The sequence below is a fragment of the Manacus candei genome, unplaced genomic scaffold, assembly GCF_025592945.1.
Source record: "Manacus candei isolate 608988 ecotype Guabito, Panama unplaced genomic scaffold, ASM2559294v1 h1tg000020l, whole genome shotgun sequence".
Taxonomy (NCBI): Eukaryota; Metazoa; Chordata; class Aves; order Passeriformes; family Pipridae; genus Manacus; species Manacus candei.
In genome coordinates, this window is record NW_026138068.1 from 42,881 (window position 1) to 65,213 (window position 22,333).

The 22,333-nt window shown below is 53.2% G+C and overlaps 1 protein-coding gene and 1 long non-coding RNA gene across 2 annotated transcripts; one reads left to right on the forward strand and one right to left on the reverse strand.

Moving 5' to 3' along the window:
• Positions 1-154: 154 nt before the first annotated feature.
• Positions 155-18,847, reverse strand: MMP11 (matrix metallopeptidase 11). The gene is made up of 8 exons (XM_051785461.1): positions 18,589-18,847; positions 9,483-9,733; positions 8,171-8,314; positions 7,022-7,155; positions 4,026-4,273; positions 3,542-3,755; positions 1,947-2,204; positions 155-982 (listed from the first exon to the last, which is right to left on the reverse strand). Exons 1-8 carry the CDS (start codon positions 18,706-18,708, stop codon positions 849-851), a joined length of 1,503 nt encoding a protein of 500 aa, XP_051641421.1. The 5' UTR covers positions 18,709-18,847; the 3' UTR covers positions 155-848.
• LOC127470217 (uncharacterized) lies at positions 9,711-21,369 on the forward strand. The gene is made up of 3 exons (XR_007904240.1): positions 9,711-9,820; positions 11,681-11,795; positions 21,296-21,369. It is a non-coding gene; the product is annotated as an uncharacterized LOC127470217 (long non-coding RNA).
• Positions 21,370-22,333: the final 964 nt, after the last annotated feature.

Here is a 22,333-nt window from a genome sequence, read left to right on the forward strand (position 1 = left end):
GTCCCGGCCTGCCAGCCGGGCACCCGGGCTGCGCCGGATTGGGAAATGAAAGGGAAGAGAGTGGCCGCAGCCCGGTGGGGTTTGACTGGGCAGGCCCGAGGCGAGTGTGTGCGATGCCAGCCCGGGGACAGCGGTACGGGAGCGGTCCGTGCATCCTGAGCGACCCGGGGTGGGAACCTCGCCCGGGCGAGCGCGGGGCAGTGTCCAGCACTGGCACCCGGCACCGTGGAGGGCAGGGAAGGAGGGAAGGGGCCCCTTGTCTATATACAAATCGGTACAAAATCCTAACGCGTACGAGTGATACAACGTCAAACAGGAGTAGGGCTGCGGCAGGGCCCTGGCAGTCCCCGCGGCTGCCCCGGCCAAGGGACCCTGGCAGCAGCCGCACGTCGCACCCTCCGCAGGTACAGTCAGTGTCCTTCAGACCCCCTGGCTAGGGCTGGGGCAGCCTTCCTCCCTGGCCAGCGTCTGGAGCACCAAAGGGCTGCTGTAGTGAGCTGTGTAAACATAGGAAATACCATCGGATCAGTTCTACGGGATGGGGTCCAGGATAATTATGAGAGCATGATCCCGCTCCAGGCTGGCCTGATGGCTTTTGGGATGCTATTGCTAGAAGAGTGTGGCCACTCTTTCGCCTGCAAAGAACATGGCAGCTGCTTTTACATTGATAGCAACTGAAGCTGGGGTTGCTGGAACTGGAGAGGAGCAAACTTTGTCACTTGTGACAAGCACATGTTGTGTCAGATGCTGAGCCTGGAAGGAAGCCAGGAATGGCAGAGAGAACCTTCTGTGTGGCTGCTGGAGGTAAGGGTGATAAAAGGGGAGCGTGGAGGACACAGGCATCCTCCTCATCTGAAGGAGTTGGAGGAAGGTGTACAGCTGAAGAAGTCCTGGCTGATTTGGCGTGGGTAGCCCTCCAGCACTTTCACCTGGACTGGATCAAACTTCCAGTAATCTTGGCCTCTCAGGAAATAGGCAAAACCTGTGGATGAGAGAGGAAGTTAGAAGAGACAAGGTACACAAGGCTCAGAGCTCTTTCTCAGTTTCATCCAGCTGTCACTCTGCAGCATGTGCAGTACTGAAAAGAGACCTGGAAGAGGCAGGAGATGCTGCTGTCGAGATTTCACTTGAAACCAGGCTTGGGTATTTCAATTTTCTTTCACACTGTGTTAGTTTTGATGGAAGAGTAAACAGGATGGATTTTTTTTTTTGTTTTATTTTATTTTCCTGGTGTGTTTAAATGTGCTGTACCCATGTAGTGACCCAGCCCTGAGAGGGCAGAGGATGTCCAGGACCTGAACGGGGACAGGGAGCTTGTGAAGACCTGTTGCAGGGCATTTGTTACTGTGGGGAAGCTATCCTGGAATTTGGGTTCTGGAAGCAGTGGGGAGTTGTTTCACTGCATCCTTTGGGAGGAAAGAGGCACTCACCACACCTTCATCCCAAGCACCCTGGCTGTCCCCAGTGTTACTGTAGCACTGCCATACTGTCTTCATCATGGGGCACCTCGGGGAGGTTTGGGTAATACTAAAAGCAGCCTGTGTGTTGTTCAGCTGCCCAGGCTGAAGTGTGGGCAGAGCTTCTGCTGTTCTCTCATCACTTCCTTTGGCAGGAGCGGTAGGAGGCGGGTAGGACTCTGTGACCATTTCTTGGTCAGATGCTTGACTTCTAGCAGACTTATATCAATATATAAGCCTTATATCAACTTATATGTTGATTGTTGCAATTAACGATGATGAAACTTGTCACTTTCATAAGAGAAGCCTCAGTTCCCTACCACTGGAAGAAGGAGCTGCCCCTCTCTACGCTATATGACATGCTATGGTGCTATGGCTGGGAAGTGTCCACTGCTACCACATGTCCAAATCTGCCTGGTTCTTCCAGCTGGGCAGTGGTGTCAGCCAGAGTGCCCACCCCAGAGCAGGCCATGTCCCTGCTGCACTGACCAAGCTCATCCTGAAAAGCCGCGTCGATCTCCTGCGGGACACCGCGCCAGTCAGCCATGGCCCGGGGGTAGATGTTGTCCACCTGGCGCGTGTGAGGGTTGAAGCGCCAGTAGTTGCCTCCACTGAAGATGTAGATCTTGTTCTTCTCAGCCCCCCACACCAGAGCTGCCTGCACAGGGGATGCAGGGAGGCCCAGCTCCACAATCGGGGTGGGACCAGATACCCTTCTCTCACCATCATAAATCCAGTATTGAGAATCTGGCGAGGAGACAGAAAAGGGAGGCAAAGTGTCAGAAACTCTTTGGTGTCTGATAATTTGGCAGTGAACTGTGCAACTGGAGCTGGTGCCTTGGCAGAGCTACCAGGGGAGGCTGTGCCTGAGGCAAGCACCCTACCAGTGTCATGGACACTTTCACTGTCGTGTGCCCAAAATGCTGTCAATGCAAGGAGTTGACTTCCCACCTCAGTCCAGCCTGGAGGGTGTCAGTGGAGGAGAAGGAGGTCCATTTTAGCAGCTGTATTTTCTCTATTTGTGGAAATTATAAAAGACTTGGCTGGAAGGACCAGTGTCTATACTGCAACCTCAGTGCTTGGAAAACATGGGGGCATGCACAGGCACAAAGGGGGCATGTGGCTGGAAAGGAGTGAGCTGCAGAAACTAGGACGAAGTTGCCAAGCTGAAATAGAGACTGGGAGCACAGTTCCAGATTAGATTAAAATGGGAATCTCTGTAATTAGCCTGTGGCATGTAATACTTTCCCCTTATCTCATTTTAACTCACGGTAGGAGCCTGCCAATTTCAGCACTGTAAATCCTTGTGTGCAGGTCAGGTGCTAAGTAATGTGTTTATGCAGGAGCTCTGCCTGCAGAGCCCTGTGGTGTGATTCTGGTACTTGGTTTTATGGACTGTAGACGGGGTGTGCACACCCAGGGCATCTGAGTTCCCATGTCATTCTACATCCCTGCTATTAAAGAGCATTAAAGAAAACAGTGGAGCTGAAATAGGGTTTGTTGCTGGCCTTGAACTCCAGAGATGGCCAGGAGGAGGTTTCATTTTTAATCCCTGTGGTGGCTGAAGGTTGCCTGGTTCTGCACATGGTCTCCCTGTAGGCTCATTTAGTCATGGGGTACTACAGAAGCTCCACATCCAGGTCTCTGAGGAGCAGAGAAGATGCTGTCTGTCCGCTGAGCAGGGCTCTGGGGACATAAGCACAGGAGTTTCACAACCAAGAAAGCTGCTGGGGCTCTCTTCTGGCACAGTGCTTCCCACGACAGCTGGGGAGATGGAGCAAGTGTTTCCTTTTTTCTCCTCTGCCAGCAGCATTGCCAGGTCAGAGGCTCGTAACAAATGTTTGTGTTCCAGGGAAGAAGAAGGGGGGATTGTGGCTCTGTCTAAAATAAAAGTGACCCCTTGTTCTCTCTTCCCTCCTCAATATCTGCTAAAAATTTAAACAGAGAAGAAAACAAATAACAAGGATCACTGGATTGCTGGGGATGTCCAGAAGATTTATTCTCCCAGAAACTTGCTGGGTCCTGACTACCCCTAAGTGATTGAGATGCATTTCTGAGCCGTCTGATCCCAGTCCAGCTCTTACCTTGGAAAAACCAGATATTGCCCAGAGGGTCCTCGAAGGTGGCATCAACAGAGCTGGGGATCCCCTGCCAGTGACGGGAGGCCAGAGCTGGGTAGCCATCCTGCAGCTTTCCAGCTCGGAGCCGCCACACGTAGCGGGACTTGAAGAAGAACAGCTCCCCTCGGATGGTGGACGCGGCGTCGAAGGCCGTGTCACAGGCGTCAGGCTGCACATCCTGCCAAAGCACGGCTCGTCAGGGGCTGGGACTCCTGGGACTCCCCTCACCCAGCCTGGGTTCAGCAGAGGGGAGGTCCCTGTGTCCAGGCAACTGCCCTGCTTTCAGCCAGTTTTGGTTGGGCATGTGCTGCCCAGAGATCCCCTCCCTGCTATCCCAGGCCAGCTGTGGGGTCTGGGCCTGGGCTCAGACAGACACCAAACAGGCCTCCTGGTGAGGGCAGTCCCAGCCATGCTGCCAGGGGAGGATGCAGACAAACTGTTCGCTCACCTCCACGTTGGTGATCTCATTTGTTTCGAGGTCTGGCTGAGGCAGCTCTGCTGGCTGAGTTGGGGTTGGGTCGGGATCCAGTGAGGGTTTCCCATAGAGATACTGGATACCTTGCTTGTCATCCTCACTCAGGCTTAGGGGGTAGCGGAAGATGTAGAAAGGAGACATCAGGGACTTGGAGACAGCCGTGTGCTGCAGGCCCAGGACGTGGCCAAACTCGTGAGCAGCCACTTGCAGGAGGTCAGTGCCTGCAAAGGGAGAAGATGGGAAATGCTTTTATCTGTTTGTGTGCTTTTGACTCCTGGGCCTGCTCCTACCAGTTACCAGCCACTGACAGTGCACTAAGGTGTGTTTTAGGAGTCCAACAAGAGGAAAGAGAAATCTGTCTCTACTACCATTCTCACAGGCTGTTTTTCCCAGATTTTTCCTGTGTATAGGTTTTTTAAGGAGTCAAAGAGGATAATTAAGGGATTGACTGGTTCAGGAGCACCCTGAGTGAATTCATACACTCAGGTATCAGCCTGGGCATGTTGGTAATTTGTAATTTTGTTGTCAGAGGCTCTTGCCACCTTATGGGCTACCAAGAAGAAATGGGTTTTCCATACACTTTTGCAAAGGAGAAATTTGCACAGGGAAGGAAGTTTGGCCCACAGACGTGGGTGGTGGGGTGGTAAGTTTGGTGTTTGTCCACCCAGCCTTGCAGCAGTTGCTGGCCACAGCTGCAGTTTATCCTGTCCCATTGAGATCACATCCACTGTGGAAGATACCGGTGTCAGTGAGGGAACTCTCTAGGATTAACACTTGCTAATGGCTGTTGTCACACAGACAGCAGAGGGAGCTCATTTATTGCTTGTGTGGGGACTATGTCAAGAAGGTGACATTTAGAAATAAATCCATAAAAAATGATCCAATGTCAAGACCTGAGACTTCCTCGCCAGACTCAAGTAGATTTATGGGAGATCATGTTTTAGGAATACATGACCTTGAAGCATTTAGAAAAGGAGAGGGGGGAAACTGGATTTCAGTATGCAAAGATATATCACTTGGCATGTTTTGCTTAGTTTTCAGTGGATCGTTTTTGAAGCTGATAAATTTCCCTGAGTGGAGGCTGTTTGTTGACAAGTCCCAGCATATTCATTCACTTGCCTTCAGCCAGAAATCCTCCAAGCTGCAGCCCAAGTGATGAGAACAGCAGGGATGTGAGTCAGCCAGCCTCGCTGTTCCAAGCAGGATTTCCCTGCTGGCTCCAGGGGAGCAGGTCACTTCTCAGCACCAGGACCGGATGGGACAGGGGGATACAGCTGGGAGGAACGCCTGGGAAGGGCGGAGGGGAAGGTGAGCCCCTGTCTTCCTCTGCTGGTCAGTGTTACGTGTAAACGATGACTTTGCACAGCACTGACCTGATTAAATCAACACATCTAGATCAGCTGAGAAAGTGGGATCTCTGTGTCAGTGACTTATTACAAACTTTCAGACACTTTTGTTTAGCTTGGCAGGCTCCTCACTTGATGCTTTCCAGTGCTGGCAGATCAGCTGTGCTGTCAGATTCTCCAGGGGAGATGCACAGCAGCACAGCTGAAGGAGCTGTGCTGGGGACCATCCCTGTGTCTCTTATGGATGGTCTCCATGTGGGGTCCCACTTCCTGCACAGCTCTAGGGTGACCCCAGAGCACACCTTAGTCCTCCTCACATTTCTGCTCTCCTGTCTGTAAAATGAAGCTGAGGATTTCCCTGTCTCACTGAAAGCTGAGTCAAGGATTTATCCATGGTTATATCGTAAAGCTCTTTTCAGCATATTAAATGGCAATTAGCTCCAAAGAGCTTTTACAACATCTATTTATGGATGATGGAGGGGGGAGGGGGAATGCCATGGAATAGGACTGGATTCTGTTGGGAACTGGTGTCCATTTTCAGTTCCTGTTTTGCCTCCAACACTGTTTTATGGGAGAATGTAGGAAATTCTTCAACAACACAGACAACCCCAACAGAGGGTGAAAAGTGACAGAGCCCAGCCCTCCCCAGGAGCAGAATTGCTTCCACAAAGAATTCCAGTGCTCTGTGGTTCTTATTTTGGGTTGGCGTGAGCAGAGTGAGAAACACAACAGTCCTGTGCCCCACGCAGTCCAGCTGGCATAGAGCTGACAATGACGTGGGCTTTGGGGGAGTCCACTGGCATGAGCAAAATATTTGGGAAACCCTGGAGAGGCAGGGGGTTAACTTGGGCTTTGTGATTGTCTCTTTGTCCCTGTAGATAAACTGGGAAGGAGGAGGAGGAGCTGACCTGGGTAATTTTGGTGGGTCTTCCAGAAACTGATGCTTTGGGCACTGATCCAGATGGTCCCAGGCGGTACTGCAGTATCTCATGAGATACTGTGACACCAGACCCTGAGTGCCCGAGCAAAGAGCTACCAGCTTAGATCTATTATTAGCAAAAATTAAAAAAAGAGTCTTGACTGGATGTGGTGTTGTTTATGGTCAGAGCATTCCCAGGCCACGGGGACAGAGCTGGAGCCCGGGTGGTTTCCCTTTATGGACTTGTTTGAGAGCAGATGGTGAACAATGCATGCAGGGACCAGGGCTGAAGCTGTCCCTTGGATGACAACTGTGTCACCAAGTGCTTGAGCCTCAGTTTTCCTTCATCCTTTCCCTGTTTTATTTCTAATGACTCCTGCCAATGCTGAGTGTGATTCCCAAGTGGCAGGGCACATGACTGGGCAGAGGAGCCATCTCTCTTGCTCCCCCGAGACAGGAGGAGTCCATTGGAAAGCCAGGGTCCTGGTGCTGGACACAGACTCTGCTGTGGCTGAAAGATGAAAAGACCTGAATAGTAACAGGAGGCTTGTAAGTGGTGGGAGATAGTGCACACCACACTATCTCCTCTCAGTTGCTGCCTCTCAGTTTTACAGGGTCCCTGTTCACATCAGAAGGGAATAATTTCCAAGTGTATTGATAAGCATCCTGGAGCATCCACAGCTCGCCTTGAAGCAGAACCGTACCCAGGTTGTTCCCAATCGTCCAGGTCTCGTCATAGTCAAAATGGACATCTCCCTCCCGGTGTGTCTTGGGGAAGAATGCATGTGCCAGGATCCCTCCGGGCCCGTCAAAAGGCAAGTTGTCTCCATGCCAGTACCTGGAGGGAAGACACATTGCACCTCAGACAAAGGGCCATGTATCTCCAGTAACAACATCGTAAGGCCAAAGGTGGGACCTGCTGTGAGGGGACAGCAGCTCTCACTCCCATCCCAAGTTCATCCTACCGGGCCAGATCAACTGCTCGGAGTCCCTCTGATTGCCACAGCCAGTTCTGCATCAGGGCACTGAGGAAGCAGAGCTCGGTCACACCAAGCCCTGGGGAGTTCGTATGTTTTCTCAGGAATGTTTCTCCCCTCCCCCTGTTCAGATTTCAGCCCAAAGCTGACCATAGAGGCTAAAGAATTAAGGAGCTGACTGCTCAAGCCAAGATTAAGTCAGCATTGCTGAGTGGTGGAGGGATGTGGAGGGGCAGCTGGCAGCAAACCCAGCCAAACTCTCAGGTCTTCACTGAAGCCGAGCCGCGGACGACTAATGAAGGAAACCCATGAGAGATGCAGCCACTTGAGAGAGCTGAGGGAGGCACAGGCAAATACACAGCATGCAAATCTCATCACTGCTTGGACAGTCTCCACTGCCTTCATTTGTTCTGTGCAAACATGCAGCACGGGGAAGTCTTTGCCCCAGTGCGTATTCTGCCAAAAGGGAATTTCAGGCCAGGAGCCAAGATTCACTTAACCAAGAAACTACATTTGTCTTTGTGCAGACAGTTACGTTGTTCAGTCAAGGGACAGGATGGAGGACCTGAAGATGGAAAGTCAAAACAAACACTCAAGAAAACAGCCTGTGGGCAGAGAAATGTAAATGTACCAGGAAAATTAATGAATGATCAGTAACAGTGCTGTGCACAGCCAGTGTGGAGCAACTGCACATACACCAAGCAGCCCACAACTGATAAAAAAACCAAAACAACAAACCCCAAAAGATTCCAGTGTCTGAAAGCAGAAATATGAGTAGTCATTTAAGTGCCTAAGTTGTGTGCTGGCAGCTCTCTGCTCTGGTCAGGGCATTGCTCCTCTGTCTGGGAGGAGGGTGCTGCTGCCCACCGTGCTCACCTCGTGAAATCGATGACGATGTCAGCCCGTCCCTCCTGCACCTCAGTGAAGGTCAGCGGGGTCACATCGCTCCAGACTTTCAAAGCTTCTTCTATGGTCCTTCTCACTTTAGCTTTTACAAGTTGCCACGGGAACCTGACAATTCTGGAGGGCAACAGACACTGGATGAGCAGCTGCTGTCCTGTGGACACTGCTGTCATGAAGACACCAGCTCTAGGATCCACATCACTAGGGCTGCCACTCTCAGCACCAGAACATCTCCAATCCATAAACACTGCTCCAGCACCCTCTACTATGCAACATGTGCAGCAGATAAATCCCATCAGTGTTGAAACCCTCTGGCTGCTGGGCCAGAGGTGAGTTCCCTGGAAAGCTTTGTTTTCTCTGTTGTTCCACAGCATTCCCCAGGTCTGTCTCCTATGAGGCCACTGCCACAGAGATTCCAGGGAGTGGTGTGTTGTGATTCCTTCTTCTCAACCTCTGCATGTTTTGCCCCTGGAAACCTGGGCTCAATCAGAGCATTTGTCACCTCTTCTGCCCTTCTAATACATGAGCAGACTGAAAGGGAGGTTTCTTTCCCTTCTGTTAACAGTGTTGCTCTATGTTAGCCTCTCCTCTGCTTCCTTCTTTAACACAGTTGACCAAAAAGAAAAGAAAAGGAAGAAGTCTTCCTGTTATCTACAGCCTCTTAACGCTGTGAGGAACTGTCTCCTGCATTGAATTAAACAAAAGATGATTTACATGCTGTCAAAGTCCATACGAGTGTGCTCACTTCTCCACTCATACCCTTGGGGGCAGCTGGGGAGGCAGCACAACCCTCCCGCCAGCCTGTTGAGTAGATTCACAAATGAGAATGTGTGGGGTGATTTGGGCAAAACTTTGCACTGAAGCCGTGTTTATGGGAACATCAGTAACAGCTGAATGAAAAGATCTTTTTAAAATAAACTGTGAGGTGAGCCCACCACGGGGTGGCTGGGGGGGCAAAGGCGCAGCAGGAGAGGGCTGGTGGTGGAGGCTCAGTTTGGCACGTGTCAGGGGTTTGGTGCAGGGAAGTGAATGTATGTGCACGGGGGTGTTGGTGTGGGGCTGACCAAGGGCTGGTGCAGAATGTGCTTGGGCAGGGTGGGTGGGCAGCGGTGCTTATGGAGCATGGGAGGGGATGTGGAGGTGCTGGGGACAGCTCTGCTGGTGGTTCAGCATGTGGCTCCCCACAGCTCACATCCCAGTGTGCAGCGCTCCAGGGAACATCGGACTGAGAGGTTTGGGGAGGGAGAAGCAAACCAGCCTGACTCCCATTTCGGGCCTCTCTTACTTGTAGGTGAGATCAGTCTTGTCCCAGCGTCCGCCGGAGAGGACGAACCGCTTCTGCCGGTTGCGCCCGCTCTGTCCGTCCGTCAGCACCGGGAGGTCGGGCACGCCACACCGGGGGGGGTTCCAGCGTGCCACCTGCTCCTCTGTACCCACAGGGAAGCCCTTGGCAGGCACACCAGTCCCCACAGCGTTCACCAAGGAGGATAGCCAAGGAGCCTGCTCCTTCCAGGTGTGATGCTTTCGAGACATGTCCTAAAAGGCAAAAGCAAAGCCATGACTTCAGCGTCTGGGAAGACACTTCTTGATGTGGAGTCAGTGGACATCAGCAGTCCTGACACGGTGAGTTCCACCTCTACCTAGGGCTGTTCTGCTCCTGCTATGGCACAAACTGCTCCCCGCAAACATCCTCTGTTCCCTGGGCTCTGCTGCTCCCAGGCCAGGCCACACCTGGGAGGCACTGTGTCATGCCGTGGCACCCCTAAGCACTGGGCTATTTTTGGTCCACATTTCCTTGGCAGCTGGCCGGCAGGAAATACTTTGCAAGCCGTGGATGAGAACCAGACCCTTCAAGTATAAAACAAACCACTAGGGAGTAAATTCTCCCCCTTTGCCCCACATCCTTTATTCCCTCCTGGCCCTGGGGAGAGGTGACATTAATGGGAGGAAGCCTTTAGTGCCCAGCACACAGTTGTGCTCCCTGTTGTCACTTCCGTGGTGTCCCCTTGCTGTCCTGGCACTGTGGGCTCAGCATGGCCAGGGGACATGACAAGCTGCAGAGCAGGACACACGGATTTGGGGGTTGACGTCCAGCCCATGGGGCAGAGAGCAGAAATGGCTGTCCCTGCAGCCCCTATCACTGCCTGAGGGAGGGACAGGACCATATCCCCTTACCTCCCTGCACCTGTGACTCTGATGGGGATAAGATCTCCTGGACTCTCTCACACTTAGTTGGAAAAGCGCTTGATGACATTAACTAATGCTAATTATCTGACTTCAATTGTTTTCCCACCTGACAGCAGGACTATGTTGCCCCCATGAAACATGACCCAGGTGTAATCTCCAACCTTCTGTGAGGCATGTGGGGTGAGAGGTGTTTGGTCCCTGCCACTGTGCTGCACAGGGTGGGGGTTCAAACACAGATTTTTATTTTTTTGCCTGGTTTTGTGCAGACAAATTTAAAGGTGTTTGAGCAGCAGGAGGAGCTGAGATGCAGCAGTGGTGCATCTCTACTTGGACAGGCAGGCTCTGTCCCACAGGGCTTCAGAGGGAGGGCCTGGGCTTTAGGAGTGCCCTTCCTTCCCCTGCAAAGAGCTGCCTTCTTCCAGGCCAGCTCTCCTGGCTGCCCTGCCGGGGACACAAAGGTCAGGATGGCACGACGCCAGAGCTGCCATGATGCCGTGTAATCCGCGTGCTGCCACCACTCTGTTCCCCACAATGAGCCCATTCATGCGGGCTGGAATGAAGTGTGAAGACCTTGGCATTAGTTCCGCTACCGAGCTCCCAACTCTGCAGTGGCCCAGTGCCTCTGAGCAAGGCACAGATGGACAAAGGAGCCAGGGAGGTCACACAAGGTGCAGTTTAGGTGTCCACATGTCAGTTTAGGCTTTTCATGTGTCTGTCACCACTCTAGCCTGCTGACCTGTCCTCCCCAGACAGACACACAGACACCCTTGGAGGTTTGGCACCTACCAGCCTTTGCCTTAGAACAATCCATACAATCCTGGTGTCCCAGTGCACTTTCACACACCACAGGAACTGCACCATCAACCCATGCAAAGAGGGAAAAAGCCATTTTACATCCTGAACAGCAAAGCCCAAGTTCCAGCCATGGCACTGAGAATCCATGCAGTGCTTTAGTGGGAGGAGGGAGTATGGACTTGCCTCTCCCAGGGGAGTCTGCACCAGGCTGCTCCTGCTGAACACTGGAGCCCTGCCAGGTCAGAGGTACCTGTCTCTCTAAGAGGAGCTCTCTAAGAGCTGCCTGGCACCCTGCCTGGGCTGGCAGCTAATGCCTGCAAAGGACAGCTGGCAGGAGGAGTTGATAATGTTCATGTTCTGGCCAACATCTTGCTCCCAGACCCAATGACACTGAAGCACATAATGGCAGCTGTGTCACCAAAGCCCAGCCTGGAGAGCTGCCACCACAGGCAGGTCCTGCCACCCGAGGACATGGGGTGATGAATGCATCCGGTTTCCCAGGGCCAGAATGAACAGGACAGCTGCTCCCAGGCACATGGGGAGAGAGGAGATGGACCCCCGGGAGAGCCCTCACTGTGGAACTGGGAGCACTGGAAAACCCTCAGGAGTTGCCCAGGTAAGTGAGCGGGATGAGGTTGACCCGGATGGGCTTACTCCTGTTTTTTTGTCTGGACGACACTAAGCACATCCCCCTCCTGGGAAGGCCAGCTGCCTTACAGGCTGGGGATACTGGCACAAACCAGAGATCATCACTCTCCTCTGAGCAAGAGCAGAGAGAGGAAAAACTACCTGTTTCCTTCTTGTCCCAAGAAATCCGATGTTCAGAGGCAGGCCAGAGGTAGTTTTTCTCTCCCCTCTTTGATTAGCTCAAGGCCACTGGCATGAATCCCAGCCTTTCAAACCCCACCTTGCCTTAGCCAGGACCCTTCCTGCTCCCTCCTGCCTGCCCTGTGCAGAGACCCAGCCCTGGGAGGGCTGGTCCTGCGAATGGCTCTGGGTGGAGGCAGGGGGGAAGACCTTCCCTGCTGCCCTGAGCTGTGCCCCTGGACAAACAGTAACTCTCTCCCTGTCGTCACTGCACCGACATTAGGACCATGGCAGGAAAGGGCTGGAAAATGCCACTGCAGGCACAGCCAGCAAGGGGAAATGTGACAGGCAGAAACCACTTGCCAAACAATGCTCAGGAGACACTCGGGCTGGAGATTTTGGTCTCCTTGGCTGGACACACCTTGCTGCAGGCACTTCCCGGGGCTTAGATTACGTGTCCGCTCACTTAAGGTTGTATCCTTCCCACCCAGCACTGAGCCCACCCTCTCCTGGGGAGACCTTGCTTAGTTCTCAGAGCTGTGGTACAATGCCCTGGCTGCATCCTTAGGGCTTCACTTAGGGCTGTGCTGCTGCTGAAACCAGTACAGACCTGTAAGGAGAGGGTGAGGAGGGCACTGGCTGCTGGGTACCTGTCGGGGCATCCCCACTCCTTGCATCCCACCAGCAGAGGGAAAAGGATTGCTGAACACAAAAGCAAACGAAAACCCCTGCAGCCCAGGGCAGGGTTCAGCCCAGCCGAGTGCAAAACATATCTGAGCATCTGGCTGAGTGTGTGCAGCCACTTGCTCTGCCCTTCCCAGTATAACCAGCTGTTGAGGTGGCCACTGTGGCTGGGAACAGCTGGTTTGTAGGCCAGGGCTTTGCAATGGAGACTGAGCAGCAAAATGCCAGCACAGCATGAGCACAGAGGGGCTGCTAGGCCTGAGACCAATGGTGGGGACAGTGGAGAAGCAAAGCTGTACACAGAGGGCTGTGGTGCAGACTGGTCACAGCTCCTCACAAAGAACGTGCCTCTTCCTGCAGCCTTGTGACTGAGAGGCTGAGAGGGAATGGGAGGGAATGGACAGATCCCGTGGGAGACCAGAAACCACAGCGGAGATACAGGCTGCCCACTCAGTTCCTTACAGCTTTATCAGTGCTGCGATACAACAGCCATCACTTCTGGGTCTGCCGGGGCCAGATGAACACCAGCCAAGCTTCCCAGGAAGCGTCCCAGCCATCCCAAGGAGCCAGGAGCATCTTTAACCTCATTGTGTTGGGCAGCACTCACCCTCCAGAGCTCCCAGGAGGAGCAGCAGCCAGAGCAGCACAGCTACAGTCAAGTATCAGCAACACCCCGTTTGAATGAGAGAGGCCGGTGCCTGGCACTGACAAACCCACTGCTCTCCTCTGCCTGGGTCCATCCTCCTCTGCCTGCCCTGAACTTAAACTTGTGTCCTCTGTTGTGTACCTAATTACCTGGGCTCCTGTCTGCTTCTGCAGCATGGACATGAAAGGAGACCCCTCTCCCTGTCAGACAGGAGTGATTGGACAAGTTACAACATGAATCCCATCAGTTTTGGATATCTCCCCTGTCACTGGGGCTGTTTCCTTTTCTGTTGGGGAATGAGCTCATGGACTGTCTTCCCACCTTCCTGTCCCTTCTGTTGCTGGTTTTCCATTTCTCCCTGCTTTCTCCTTCCATTACTCAGAGTGTTTGTCAAGGCCTTGGTGTTTGCTGCCTCTCTGGCTAGTGACATTATCCTCCTTCCACCTACAAGCCTGCACACTGGAGCACTCCTGCCCTTATTTCAATGCACTGGGAAGGATAGCAGAGATGCTTTCACCTGCAGCTCTCATGTAAAACAGTTCTCTCACCCCATTTCTGCCCACTGTGGGGTGTCTGTGCCCCCAAGGGGCTTGCACCCCCTTAAGAGCAGTGTTCCTGCCAGAGATCAGCACTATTGTCCTGATGCACAGGGTACCATGGCTGGCTTTTTACTGAGCCTGCCTCTCAGCCCAGCATGGATTCGCAGGGGTTGGATTTGAAACTGCAGCTACAGCTGATGGTTAGTGGTAAAACTGCAGTCAGGTTGTGTCCCAGAAGCAAACTGGCCCAGGAAGGTGCTGCAGCTTAACTTTCACAGCAGAAGCACATTACTGTGGTCTGGTCTGACCCTGAGCTAAGTGTGCTCCTGGTCAAGGCACTGTTAGTGGAAACAATGCCTAGGCAAAGCCACCAGATTTATTGATCCTACCTCCTCCAGAACAAGGCAGAGTCTCCCAACCCCTCTAACTATGAATTCTTTCCTTACACAAAATACTTCTGCTACAGGACTGGCTCCTTTGTGCTGGGCTGCAGGCAGAGCCAGGGAGAACACAAAGGCTGAGGCCAAATGGGAGCTGCTGCAGTGCCTGGCCATGCAGTTGGATATTCCTCTCCACTCACTTCCCATACTCTGTGGCACCATCCAGCACTACCTCCTGGGGCCTGACAGTTTGTTTCCGGATTACTTGGTGGTAGTTGTTGTTGGCAACAAAAAAAGGAAAATGTTTATTTTTCCTAAGCAACGTTGAACATGAAACATTACGGACTGCAAATGTTTATGCCCACAGACAGAATGAGAAGAACCAGGCCTTGGAGTAACAAGAGAAAGCAAATGAATAAACACTGCACGACTATTTTTATTATCAGACATTTTAATTATGTGACAATTTGTGAGTCTATTCCATCAACAACACCAAAACCAAACTGCTGGTGTCACCCAAGCAACAGTTTGCCAGAAACAGGAGTACTTACAGAGCAAACAAACCCCAGGATGCCAGGATAGCAAAAGGTTTCAAGAGCCCTTAATCTGATGACCTAGAAATCCCCTTGAACCTAAGAAACAGCTCTAGGATGCAGCACACTCCCAGCAGGGGAGGAAGGGGGTTGAGGTGTTTTGTTCATTGTGCAGTTACATCCAAGCTAAGGTGAGCCATGAACAACAGCCGGGATATCTCCCTCTGGGTTTGACCACCCATCACAGTGCAGCCCTCTCCAGAGCGAGGGGGGGATGTTTTAGCCTCAGGGAGTGCAGGATGCTCAAATGTGCAGTCTGGGATCTCCACACCCACAAGACAAGCACTTTTCCCCTGTCCAATCTCCTGGAGATATCAGAGGGGTTTTCCTCCTCTGGTAGCTTTCGGAGTCACTTTTGTGAGATGTCTCTCTCTTGCCCAAAGACTACTAAGAGGAGATCTGCTCACCTGTCTGTCCTTGTTGGGACTCATCTGCACCAGGATCTCAGTGAACCTCTAAAAACATGTCTGTGGCCCTCAGTGAACCCCTGAAGTGCTCTGCTTTTCACTTTGCTAGGCAGCTATGTGCAAACTCAGCAATGCTTCCATTCACATCACAGGCTGAGCCATCCCCAGTGTAAGAATATCCAGGGAGCTTTCATTTACCTGTCTGCATATTTGGAATTAGTAGGAAAGAGCTACTTAGTAGGAAAGAGGATGACCAGCATCTCTGCAGGCCAATTTTCCATGGAAGATTCTTTTCAAACAAGTCCTGTGTGGTGCATCCTTTCTGCAGAGCCCCACAAGGTGTGGTGCCAGGGCAGGACAAGTGTGGGGGAAGCAGGGAAAGTGCAACATAAGCTGGAGAGGGGGATCCTCCCCAGGGTTCTTCTCTCCTCCCTGCCCTTTTCTCCCTCCTGGATTCGCTTTGCCAGCTGCACCTCCCAGGTCTTGCCACACCGCAGGGTGTGCGTGTGTGTTGCATGTGGAAGCACAAACACAACAAACCCACTGGAGAATAACTGCTTACATGTGTCTTGAGTCTCTCCCAGAGCAGAAGATAAACATGCCTAAAATTACCCCAACGCTGACTGTAGCATTCAAATAGCCAAACCAAAGAGTGCAAATACAACCCTTCCTGCGGGAGCTGCCTGAACCCCGAGCAAGGCAAGCAGCCTCCCCGGCTCCTGGGCGGCGGGGAAGGCACTGCTGTGCTTCCAGCAGGGAACCTGCTGCGTTCGGGGTGAGAGCTGCAGGACACGGATTACGTTGGCAGCTGGGAGGGTGCCCACCACTTCTCCACGGAGAGAGAGCTTCCCAGCAAATGGACAGACTTTGATTTCCCAGGGGAGCTGAAAGCAATGCAGGAATTCAGTGTCTGCGCGTGCACAGCCCCAAGGACTGCAGATCTTTTGTTCTCAAGTTTTACAGTGGACACCAGACACAGCCTTTATTCTGCTCTCAGTTTTCTCTTTCTTTCTTTAGGCATTAATATAAAAGTGAAGGAGATCGACAGGGTTTGCCTCGAAGAACACAAGTCCTCCTGCAACTTGCCCTGTAGCCTGGCTTTAAAACGAATCTTGGCCCTTGATTCCCTCCTTTCAGAGTTACTGGTGTTGTGACTTGTTATTGGAGCACAAACAGCCATGGTGCAGCACACTGCTGCACCGAGGGCTGTCCTTGCCCACCCCCTCTACCAGCACAGCCTGAGGAAGTCACCTTTGTCTGTCTTATTGGAGTGTGAATCTCTTTTACCAGCTCAGCCTCTTGGCTCCTTTCTCATTCATCACCCAACAGCAAAAGGTGGCCAGACAGGAAATTAGCTGCTGTCAGACATCAGGGAAACATCCCTTTGTGCAGAGAGACTCCAAGTAGCCAGAGAAGGGAACATGATGCAGCTCTCTAGCAAGAGAGGGTAGAGAAAAGCTGAGGCCAGATGCACATGCACGGGTCCCTGTCAGCCCAGCAATCCCACATCAGCTATCCTGCACTGACATGTGTTTCCCAGGAGGAGAGGAATGGGGTGCACTGCCAACTTACATCATATGTGAGAGTAACTCCCAGGTAAAAGTGGCTTTACCTCACAGGCAGTAGAATAACCTTCAGAAGCCTTGACATCAGATAAGGAACCCAAAAGGGCAGCTATTTGGGACGACAGAACTACTGTTTGAAAGGATGGGAAATCATCTGTCCGTTTCCAATCCCAAACCAATGCAGCCACCATCTCTGCAAAGACTGAAATACATTGATCCAAAACCCTGAGCCCCACATGGCTGGTCAAACACACAAGCACAAGGTATTCCTGAACAAAACATACCTGTAGGAGCATCACCTGGAGTTACTCCAGCCAAGAGGAAAGCATCAGCATTCACAATGCAGAGCATTAGCCTAGGATGAGGAAGAAACCAGGGGGTTCCTGGGGGGAACCTTCTTCTGGACCATGGTGGTGGATTAGGTGGACCAGAAGCCTGAGCAAACCTGGACCTCTGCATTAACTCTGTGCTCTTCAGCAATTTGGTGTATTCCCCACTTCAAGGGGTACTGGCCAAGGCAGGTGAGCCCCAGCAACCTCTGCAGTCAGTCAGCAGCTGCGAGCACTGGTAAAAGGACAGTGACACCACAGCTGGACCGGGCCCAAAGTCAGATGGTGTGAAACCCAGGCTGGCTCTCCCTTCCCTGGAGATCCCACACAGGTCTTTGCTGGCAACAAGACCAGGACCAGAGTCTGTGCAGGTCCCCCCAGGAGCAGCAGCTTCACAGCTTGCACACATCAGAGCGTGAGGCACCTGCCAGCCCAGCCCACGTCCCGCAGGAACCAGCGGTCTCCAGCTTAGCGCAGGTGGAGCTCTGCCCTCCCTTGCTGCACTCCAATGGGGCTGAAATCCACGGTGGTGTCATTACTGGAGTGCAGAGTGCCACCACCGAGTGCTTGGTCTCACCTTCCTCAGAGGAAGAGCGGAGCCAAACACAGTGACATTTCATTTGGAATAACACAAGCACTTTGGGGGCCAAAGCTGCTCTGTGCCAAGTCCCAGCCCACAGCATATTTAGCAGCCAAGTTAGAAAGTACTCAGATGACAGAGCTGATAATAAAACCATCGACAGAACCTGAACTAATCCCCTTGGGCTGCTACCGGGCATTTGCTCTGTTGTTATTTCATGGCACACCAGCGAAGCGCATGTCTATAATAACCCAATTACGCACGCACACATTCCCAGCACAAGGAGCTCTCTGTCTTCTCCCGTCCCCCAAATCCCTCGCACACCGCTGCTCTTCTCTGGCAGCCGCAGTCCCTGCTGCTCGCAGCTCCGTCCCAGGTGCTGGGATCGGGCAGTCATGTGCAGAAAGAAAGAGCCCTGCTGCTCCTCTCCTGCCTGCGCCTTTAATTCATCCCTTTAGTCTCCTCTCTCCGTAACACTTCTCAGAACTTCCAGCACAGCTTGCGGGGGTGTTTGAGCAGCAGCGAGTGCTCTGCTGCCTATAAAGCAGAGGGGATCGAGTGTCCTCTCCTAAACCCTCCTTATCCCGATCCCTGTTTTTCTCTCGGGAGCACGCCTGTGGAACCTCCCCTAACATGTCAAGAGGAGCCCGCCGAGCGGAGCCACCGCCGGGGCAGGGGCAGCCGTCCCGCGGCGGTGCCTCCCGGCAGCGCTGCCCGTGCCGGCAACCCGAGGGCGGCTCCGGGATGGATGGAAACGGTGTGGGGGGGAAGACGGCTCATCCCGTTCAGCGGAGGGTCTGCCGGGGAGATGCTGCCCTCGGGACCGCACCGGAGAGCGGCGGGGGGCACGGAGAGAGGCACCGGGTGGTCCCGACTCACCGGCTTGTGTCGGCGGGCGGGCGCGGCGGGCGCGCAGTGCAGCAGAGCGGCGGCCAGCAAGGCGGCGGCGGCGGGCAGCGGGGCACGGGCCATGCCGGGCGGCGGAGCGGGCTCGGACATGGGGCAGAGGAGGAGGGAGGGGGGTCCTCGCTGAGCCTTTTATCCCCCCACCGCGGCCGCCTGCCCTCCTCCTCGCGCCTCCTCCCGCCGCTCCTGCCTTTTGTTCTCCCCGAGCCGCGGCTGTTCGGGCCGGGGGGACACGGCCCGGCGGCATCGCGGGAGGGAGGGGGGGTCCCGCCCGTCCCGCCCCGCTCCGCCCCCGGGGGGGCGGTGAGGCGGAGCACCCGGGGCGGGCGGGCGGGCGGGACCCCCCCTCCCACGCCTCCCCGGCACCGGCCCCCTGGCCTCCGTGCACCCGGGTCCTGTCTGCGTTGGGACGGCTTCAAACGGGTCTTTTAAGGGTGTCTTTCACCTCTCCTGCCTGAGGGTACCAAGGACTGAAAACAATCCTCTTAGACCCTCAGTGCCCGTCGAGACCACTCTAGTCTCCGTGGGGAATAGCTCATCTCTGTGTTTAAATCTGTCTGCACCCCTGCTTTGCCTGTGCAGGGCTCTGCTGAAGCCCTTCACTCACGCTTTGCAAGAGGACTTTCCCTGTGTGAGATGCTGAGGGAGGGGAAAGAAGGGAGCAGCTCCCCGCTTCGGAGATGCCAAAGCCTCCTCCGTCTGCTCAGCCACCTGGAGGGGGAGGCAGCAATGCACAGATCTGGTTTCTTGGTTCCTGTTTCTATGGAAGAAGCCCTGGACTGTGTCAGCATCCCCTCAGTAGACTGAGTTTAGCTGCAAATTGTTTCAAGAAATGTATTGCAAATAAGAAAACTTTGATCTCCAGCTGCCTGGGCTGGTGTGCAGGGAGTGGGTAAGGCTTCCTGACATCCCGGACTCTATTACTGCATTATTTGTCTGTGATCAGTTGTTCATGTTTTGTTTTATGGGAACCATACTGAGGATGTAAATACTGGGTACGGTAAGCAGATGTGAAAAGAAAGGCTGTGTTTGGAAGGTGCTGCAGTGGCTCACAGGCTCTTAGTGAGATGTCCCCGCACTGGAGCACCATGTTCAGCGTATCCCCAAGGCCTTATTTCTAAGAGGGGATAGGGAAAGAGAAGAAAACACTTTACATTGTGGAATCTACCCTTCTGCTGTTATTCTGGCTGTGCCCCAGGAATGCAGAGCAGACCCTACTTTCTTGCCTTGCTCTGAGCCAGACAGCTGGGTCCCAGCAAGAAAAGCTTTCCTGCCTTTGTCTCTCTTTTCTTTAGTGTCTTTTCTTTTAATGCTGGTGTCTCTGGGAGCTCAGTGCTTTCCAGCCCATGGTCGTGGAGCCTGCTGCTGCCCTGGGGAAGCAGGGAGAGGCATGGGAGCAGCCTGTAAGGCAGCGACAGGCAGTTTGGCTCTCCTTAATAAAGAGAGACTTTTAAAAGGGGTGTTCTGGGAAACTCAGTCCTTGCAGAGATGTGACTGTGTGTGAGAAATGCTGGCTCCTGCCAAGGCACTTAACACAAAAGAAAGTACATGGTGTGTTTGGGATTGCAAATATTTCCCAGCTGAGCAAGTAGATGTTCAGCAGCAGGAAAATGGCCCACTGGGTGTTTTGGGAGCTTGTGTGCTCACTTTCTGCTGAGGGCCCTGTCGCAGCCTGCAGAAATCCTTTCTGCTAGTGTTCCTATGCTGGGAGCTCTCTCAGCCACTGTGTGTCCTGTCCCTGCAGGCCTCATCCCTGCCTCTGTTTGCAGCTTGCTGGATGTGCAGAGCCTGCTGGCAGATGAGCACAGGGCTCCCACCCCAGCCCCAGAGCACCGACAGTCTGACATCTCTCAGTGCAGGCACTGTCTGCTCGCTTTCCTGCAGCTCCTGCCAGGCTGGAGCCAAATTTGGGCTTCTCATGATGGCTACAGGAGCTCAGTGAAAGCCTTCATGGCTGAGAGGTCCTGATGGTCACTGATGTTTCTGATACAGCATCCCCATGTGTAGCTCTTTTTGCTCAGCATCTCCTCAGGGCCTTCCAGTCCTAGAAAGTAGCAGAACTGTCATGGGTTTTCCAAGTCCTTATGACTTACAAGCATTAGCTCTTCTCCCACTGTCCTAAGGCTTTCCAGCAAGGAGGACCTTGTGAATATCTGAGAAGGCAAAGCAGCATTGTAATGTGAGTGCCAACAGGAATCACCAGCTGGGGATAACCTCTCCCAGCAGTCCAGCAGGTGTCAGGTGGGAAGAGACTGTGCAAAAGGAAGAGAACAGCAGGTCTGATTCCACTCTGTTGTGATCAGCAAAGAGGTCAAATAACTCTTTCAGTCCATGGGCCACTTGAGTGGGAAACTGCTGCAAGGCACTTTGGACTGAGAGGAGGTGGGGGAAGAGGTGTCTGATGAGAAGCGAAGGGGAAAGGGGAGGGAAGTGAGAGAGAAACTGAATTTAAACAGATTAAGCCTGTCTGTCCAAAGTCCTTTGTTTCCTGCCACCTCCCTGGTGTGACTTTCACAGCTGTATTCTGTGTGGCTGGGGACCTGGGTTTAGGTTCCCTGCAAAGTCAGCATGGAGCTTTACACCTCCTGAGCAGCTGGAAGAAGGTCCAAGAGCCAAATCCCCAGAACAGAGAAATCCCTTTGATTTTTCTTCTCTAACATCTTTCCTTCTCTCTCTGTAGGAGATGGCCTCATGAATTGATGTTTCCAGCATCACTGCTCAGTGGGTGACAAATGGGTATGCATCCCCACTAGGCAAGTCTCTGTTCTCACCCTCTCGCTTTTGGGATTCCCCTTTTCTTTGGCCCTGGCACCTTGTTTTTCTCCTGGGCAGCCGAAGTGGGTGTTTGTACAGGTGGTGGCAGCTGCAGACAAGGCTGGGGGTCATGTGCAGGGAACTGCCCTCATAAACACCACTGATCAGGAGTATTTCCTGAATTACCTGGTTCTTCTGCTCTGCTGGCAGCCCAAAGCATGGGCATGGGCGGAGGGCAAGAAGAGGATGTGGAGCGACAGGAAACTTGGCCTTTGGGCCTGGATTCACAAGTGGAAAGGTAAAGTAATATGCAGAAGTGTCTGTTGGTCAGCAAAATCCTTTGCTTCAAAGCTCTTTAGGGTTTTTTTAATCTTTTAAATGAAAATGATGGAATTGTACAGGCTGTTCTGGATCCAAATAGTGTACCTTGAAAACACCAGTCTTCCAGACTTCAGCATAACTAGGCCAGTACAACAGTCCCACCATCCATTTCTAGAAAGTTTTGCTTGATTTGCTACTACTTATTTTACATTTATTTTCTTTTGCCTTTAACCCCCCCTTCCTTGACCTTAATTCTGGGTTGAACACAGCAGTGCAGAGTCTGACAAGGTTGTGATCTGCCTGATGTACTGTCCTTACGAAACCAAGGGATGCAAGTGGAGCAGAGCCCCTGGCTGGGCACACATCTACCTGCAGGGCTGCTGGGCAGGCACTGCTGCCTCCTCCAAACTGGGAACAAGGGTGATGGTGGCAGGACTGTCCAGCACCTCACCTTGCAGAGGTGCACTGCAGTTCTGCAGGCATCCAGTGCAGGAGGGAGGCCCTGGGGGAGCACTAAGGCAGCCTCAGCTCACACTGCAGCTCACACAGTGCCCGAGCAGCTGCGGGGTCTTGCGGCTCTTCCTCCTCCCTCTCCTGCTGCAGCCCCGGTGCAGCTGCAGCCAGCCCTGAGACTGAGCCCTGC

Coding starts and splice junctions, on each gene's coding strand:
- MMP11 (XM_051785461.1), bottom strand. CDS start 18,708: ATGTCCGAGCCCGCTCCGCCGCCCGGCATGGCCCGTGCCCCGCTGCCC. Junction 3,756..4,025: donor ATGAGATCACCAACGTGGAG/GTGAGCGAACAG, acceptor GTGCTTTGGCAG/GATGTGCAGCCTGACGCCTG. Junction 2,205..3,541: donor CAATATCTGGTTTTTCCAAG/GTAAGAGCTGGA, acceptor TCTCCTCGCCAG/ATTCTCAATACTGGATTTAT.